Genomic DNA, 6712 nt, shown 5'->3' with positions numbered 1-6712 from the left:
GACTTTGCGAAGCTCCACTTCGCCTCTGTTTTTACCTTCCCTCCCAGAAAAGTAACGGGAACAATCGGCCTACCTACAATATTTACTTTTTAACGGCATGTGATTGTTTTCAGATTGCTCTGAAGGTAAAAGCTATCTAACTATTGAGGGAGAGAATAATTACTTTTTCTAAAAATTACTAAAATTAATTTTTTTTTGCACAAACTTTCTAAGCTGTTGACAGAGGCTGGAGAAAATTCAGCCAATCAGCTAGTTTTGAAAATTTTTAGCATAGAAGAACTTGTTTAATGACTCCAGTTTTTTTTTACTTCAGAATAATTTTAAAAATGAGCTTAGTCCAATGTTCGTCTATTTTCTCCTGTTTACTGAACAAAATCTTTGTTTTTAAATGAACCATTTCGTCTCGTTTTTCCTGTCATAATCAAACGCACAGCCATTTCCAAAAGCTAGCAACAAGCTATCCATCTCTAACTATAATAGATCTTATGGTAGAAAACATTTTACCAAAAAATATACTGCAGGAAGAACGTTTTCTTGAACAATTTTCTTTTTATAATTTTCAAGAAATTAAATTTGATAGTGTCGCACACGCACACAAGGGACCATTTTTGGGGTGCCAATTTTAGTCTGGACCAAGCCATGGATTTTTTGAATTACTCGTGCTTCAAAAATATCAAAAAATGAACAAACTCCACAGTTGAAGTTGTTCAAAATATTACAGGATTTGGGATTCTCCAAATCGAGAGAGAAATGCATGGAGATAATGGAGAAGAACAAGCAGCGAATGGTAGTGAGCAATGACAAAGAGACCATCAGGGGAGTCCTCGATTGTGGACTTCCCTCATTTTGTTAGAGATCTACTGGACGAGTTCTGCGACCCTGTCACGGAAGACGAACTGGACAAGGTACTTTTTAAAAAAATTCCCGAAATATTAAAAAGAAATAAGCCAAATGAAACGAAAAGATATGTTAAACAAGGTGAAAAACAAGCAAAGATGTACTGAATTCCTAGCCAACTCAATGTTATTGCTAACCATCATTCTGCTGGGACTGCGTGATTTCTGCTTGATTTCTGTGAAAAGGTAAAAATGAGAACATATCTCGTAGTGTGTAATGGTTAATTTTTACGTCTCCTCAAATATCATGTCAGTTTTTTTCTCAATCTTATATAATCATGTTCATATTGAAAAAATTAGGCGTTCAAAGTACTCGACACGGATAACGATGGACTCATAAGCGCTGATAACGTCGGCAACATTCTGCGGGAGTTCGGAAAACAACTGACAGACGAGGAGCTGCACAGCATCTTCTCCGAGTTCTCTCCATCCCAGGACTCCCGTCACCTGCTTTCTTTCCAGCAGTTCATGTCCATGATTAACGAGGCAGAGTACTCCTAGGAGACTCTAGAAGACACTGAATGAAGACAAGTGCAAAACAACTACAATTAAAGAAGCATGTCAAAAGGAAACCATAACCGATTGATCATTATTGATTTAATAATTAAAACTGGGACTTGCAAACATTCTGACATTGGAACATATAGTTCTGGCTTGGACAGTTTTACCGCCAAACAATTTTCAAATGTTAATGAAAGTAGTCATTTTATTTTACTTAAGTCGTGAAACTGTCCGGACTTTTTTCACTTTCCTATTGTATGGCACCTGTAAACAGACTTCTAGCTTTATAGTGACAATTCAAATCGGCTTCTAAAATGGTAACTTCATAATAATTAAGCTCTGTAAGGTGCTGGATTTCTGAACGAATTGGTTTTGAAAAGCTATCTTAAATATTTTCATAAAGCAGAAACTTGACATGTTGAACAAACAAGCAAGTTTTTTGTGAAAGATGAAAAAAAATTGTTTTTCTTACTTTAAATCGTAACATCATGTATTAAGTCAGAATAATGCGTAGAAAAAAACTATCAAAATAGTTAGAAAATTTGAAATGTGGGGCAGGGGGATGTGAAAAACACAACTTCGAGTAATTTTTCGGCTTGAAGTCTCAAAATTTGTTCACTCTGCAATTTTCATTTTAGCGGTAGGACTTTCGGATTTCTAAGTTTTCAGTCTAATATTGGTTTGATAGCCGAGTATAAATTATACGATTGCCAGCAACCTACAAAAAAGCAGCTTGGTCTAGTTTGACCAAACTAGTTAAGCATTATTAAAATGTCGCAATCATATATGATTCTAGAAGTTTACTGCGCTCTAAAATAGCATCAGTAGCGTGCCGAGGGGGCGGTGAAGGCGACCCCCCCCCCTCCCCTGCCCCCTCAATTCCGGTTGCCAAGTTTATCAAAGGGTCCCCCTTTGGTATAATTTTACGAAATTCATTTTTGGCTGGCTGACCTCAAAATTTTTCTAAACGCGCCTTCGGTTGAAGCGTGAGCGCGTGCCAAAAAACAAACGCAATTTATTGGTCATTTTTTAAAAGAAAGCTCAAATTTTCATAAAATACGTCCTTATAATATTTTCGGAGATCTCAGAAATTCAGTTTGGTCGTCCTGAAAAAATGTCATCAAAATAACCAAAATGTTTTCGAAAACCCGACCCCCCTAGAAAAATTTCTGAGTACTCCAGACAGTCATTACTCCTGTGTCTCCTTGTTATCGTTAAGTTATTTTGACTACGTTTTGAATTTGATTTGATCAAACCAATAAATGAAACCGAGATTTTATAGCGAAAACAAGTTCAAGAAAATCAACGCATTTGGTTTAGTTCATCAATTCTTAGTTTATATTAGTTTTGTTCATAAAACTTTGAAGGCTCAAAATCTATGCAGATATAAATTGAAAACTATTTCTACGCAAATCGCTGTCAAGGTAAAGCATTTTTTTGCAGAAAACATTTTTGCTGGATAAAAATTTGATGCGCTTTTGGCCGCCAATGTTATTTCGGGAAAAGATTTAAGAAAAGCGCCTCCCCTGAAAAATTGTCTCGTTCCTATTACACTCGTTTTCATAGAAGCCACACTTGAAGAACTTGTCAGATCTTTGACGATCGCAGGAAATCATCAATAACCGAACGTTTGTTCCGACTTCAGCAACTCAAAAATAAAAAAAAAACGTTTCAAGAGAGTCTGCTAGCGGAACTTTTTGATACCTTTTACAAAAAAGAGGAAAAGTGCTGATAATCGTCAGCACAAATCGACGTACAAAAAACTGTTTATAAACTTAGGTTGGTTTTAGGCAGCAACAACTATTATGAAAAAATTGTTTTATGCCTCAACTTGAACTATAATTCTAAAATCTTAAAAATAAACAACAAAATTTGGCTGTAAATTTAAAAAAAAATCAAGCTCAGAAGCGAAACGGCGAAAAATGTCTTAAAGTTAGTAGTTAGCTTACATAGCAGCTAAACAGTTTGATCTGCTGTAACTAATCTGAAAAACTTTTTGCGACACAAAATAATCAAAAAATTGTTTTTTTCAACGTACAAATTATTAGGTTCGCAACAAGTAGTATTTGGTCTAAGGAACAGATTTGGTCGCAATTTGAACAAAAAATCTCGCAAAGACCAACACGATGAAAACAACTGACTATTCGATGAAGAAATCAACGAAGTTTCAATTGAAAACTAAAAGGCGGAAAATCAACGGCCAAAAACTTTTTCGTTTTTCAACCGTCCTATATAACATGGTTAGAACCCTAGACGTTATGTTTCATTGAATAACATTACCTTGATTGATTAAAAAACTAAAAATATGCCAAAAATATTTGAGAAGAGGAGCGATGGGGCAAAAAAATACCTTATTTTCATCGGGGAGTACAATCCCGGACACTCCCTATGAGCTTCAAACAGATGCTGTTTTATTACAGCATTTGGGAAATTGCAATCTACAAAATGATGTTTTACAGGTTATAATAAACATCACACAATTTTTTACATTGTAATACGGCTTTTTTCCTGAAAAAAAAAGAATCGAATTTAAGAAATTTGATCTCGCAAGTGCGAAGAAAGACCTACCTAAAAATTTTTCACCCTTGAAATAAGCAAGATTGTTTTAAACGCATTTAAGATACTTCATTCCAGTCAAAAACGTTGTTCACAGAACTCGCATGCAAAAGCGTACTATATATATTACTTGCATTGTTAAATTCATTTTTAAGTAATATTCTGCGCATTTGGTGCAGTTGTAACACCAATCTTAGGGACGACAAAGGCTTGCAGATTTATGTAAATCGGGACCTGTTTTTTTTTCGCAAACGAAAAATTTTCGGCTATTTCGGAATATCGCCAGTCATCTTATTTTGTCGACTTAGTTCCCACAGAACAAATTTGTTGAAGGTTCATCTTTTTTCGATAAAATTTCATCTGTTGAAAGTAATTGGAATCCTGGATTTCTTTTAGATTTGTTTTTTGGGAGCAATTATTTCCTTGAAGTTTTTTTTGTCAATTTATTAGAACGTAATTACAGTCATGCATTTGTAGATTGCAGCTCCTACTCAGAAAATATCAGCTGAGTAATAAGAAAACCTCAGCGATTACAAATCTACTTTTTGAGTGAAAAAATTAGCCATTATTTTAAACAATTTCAAAAAACAGATTCATACAAAAATGCATCCTTCTTTTATTTGTGCTGAGGCTAGCGCTGCAAAGAGTTACTAGTTATGCATACATAAAAAGGTGCATAAGCTATTTTCCGTGCATGTTTATTTGATTAATCTTATTACTGGAGCGGCGGCAATGGAAAAGATTCGAAACATTGATTGAAAATTATCGCTTAAGGCAAGTTAGATTCAGCATTTGAAAACATGAAACTATCAAAATTAACGATAAAAAACTAGCAAAAGTGCAAAAACGAGGCAAAATGCGAAAACAAAAATTGATTGATTTTACAGTAAAATCCAACAATGATTTAAACGTTTAGCCATACTTGTCAACGGGCCGGGCTGAGGTTTTCAATTTTGTCAACGGGCCCCAACGGGCCTTACTTTCATTGACTAACTAATGTTATGTTTCAGTGCGAACTGTACAGCTTGCAGTGTGCTAAACGACATGACTACTAAGTTCAATGCCGATTCACAATTGAAATGGTTTCCATGGCTTTTAAAAAAGGTCTTTATAAATAAGTAAAACAATTAATTAAAATTGTTTTGAAACAAATTTGTTTTTTACCAAAAAAGCAGCAACGGGCCCCAACGGGCCGATATTTAATAAATTCCCTGTTTATCGGGCCTCCAACGGGCTCGACTTGAATTATATCGGGCCAGGCCGGGCCGGGCCTCAATTATGGCGGCCCGTTAACAAGTCTGCGTTTAGCTCAGGTTTTAAAATATAAACAAGGCGTCAATTGAATTCAAACAAACAAAAAAGGTAGAAAGGCGCATCTTGACACTATATTCTTGATCCACATATTTTTTTGACCTTTGGATTTTTACCTCCTGTTTATTTTTACCCCACATAAAGCTTCTTTATCAGAAATCAGCAAAAAGTAAACATGTTAAAGGTACGTTTTTTGCAAAAATCGATTATGTTATTGGTCAATTAGTATATATGAAAAACTTGATTCACATCTTTGACAATATTTCCTGACGAGTCATATTAAGACAGCGAGGCGAAGTTGAGCTTTGCACAAAAAAATCAAAAAATTGTCTCCAGTCAACAGAAATTAAAACATTTGGAAATTATACCAAAAACAATCTGGAACTAAACTACCGCCACCGTTAAAAATTTTATTAGAGCATTGGGAAAATTAGAAAAGAAAGTTTAGCATGAAAAAAGATCCGTTGTGGAAAATAAGCCGAAAAAAAATAAGATGACAGACAATAGTCTGAAATAGCGGAAAATTTTAGGTTAAGAAAAACAGATCTCCGACTGTAATCGAACTTCAGGACTTTGCTAGTTTAATCATTGCTGTTACAATTGCACCAAAAGCGCAGAATGACCCTTAATTTTGAAGCTCTTAAAAAGCAAGTGAAAAAGATGCGTCGTTTTCACGTGGGAATTGTGCACAAAGTTTGTTTTTGGAAGAAATAGTCTTGTACGCGTTCGCAACGTCCCTGTTTATCGCAAGGGTGAAAACCTTATTAGCGTTTTTCTTGCTTCTTTCAATCTGGTCCTTTCATAAAACAACCCTTCGTATCACAGTGTAAAAGTTTGAGTGGTGTTTGTCATAAGAAATCATTTTGTGTAGTTCAATTTACCAATTGCTATAAAAAACAGAACTTGCTTGAAGCTCATAGCGTCCAGAGTTCGACTTCTGGTCGGGTTTTAAATTTTTTGGTTTTATTTCCAATCGATAAATTTGCTCTGCTGGAACATAATATCTTGGATTCTTACCATGGTAAATATGACGAAGACTAGATAGGATAGAGGAAGTCTCGGGTTTATAATTTACTATGAAAAGGTATAGAGAGCACTTTAACTTAACGCTCATTTTAATTCCTTGATTACTTAACGCTCATTTGAGTCATGGTTGGTATCTTGCATAGAAATAAAATTACACCCATATGCAGAATGAAAAAAAATACACCTTTTTGAAGTTGATTAAATCAATGCTTATATCTGTTACTTAATAACTACATATGTCATTGGCAAAGTTATGCTGATCAAATATTTATGGATAACAGTATCTATAGTGCAGATTAAAATTATCTGGACAAAAAAAAACTGGAAAATTGAAACGCGTTTTTTTCAAGTTGGGATAACACTGGACGAAAATTAAGGTGGACAAAACTTAATTCGAATTTTCCAAGAAACAAAATGATGCA

The 6712-nt window shown here is 34.7% G+C and overlaps 1 protein-coding gene across 1 annotated transcript; it reads left to right on the top strand.

Moving 5' to 3' along the window:
* Positions 1–797: 797 nt before the first annotated feature.
* LOC134841855 (uncharacterized) lies at positions 798–1397 on the top strand. Its single transcript, XM_063857895.1, has 2 exons — positions 798–905; positions 1197–1397. Exons 1-2 carry the CDS (start codon positions 798–800, stop codon positions 1395–1397), a joined length of 309 nt encoding a protein of 102 aa, XP_063713965.1.
* The last annotated feature ends 5315 nt before the right edge of the window (positions 1398–6712 follow it).

The sequence above is a fragment of the Symsagittifera roscoffensis genome, chromosome 3 (genome assembly GCF_963678635.1).
Source record: "Symsagittifera roscoffensis chromosome 3, txSymRosc1.1, whole genome shotgun sequence".
Taxonomy (NCBI): domain Eukaryota; kingdom Metazoa; phylum Xenacoelomorpha; order Acoela; family Convolutidae; genus Symsagittifera; species Symsagittifera roscoffensis.
Note: the sequence above shows the minus strand (reverse complement) of the source record. Positions and strands in the feature narration are given on the sequence as shown.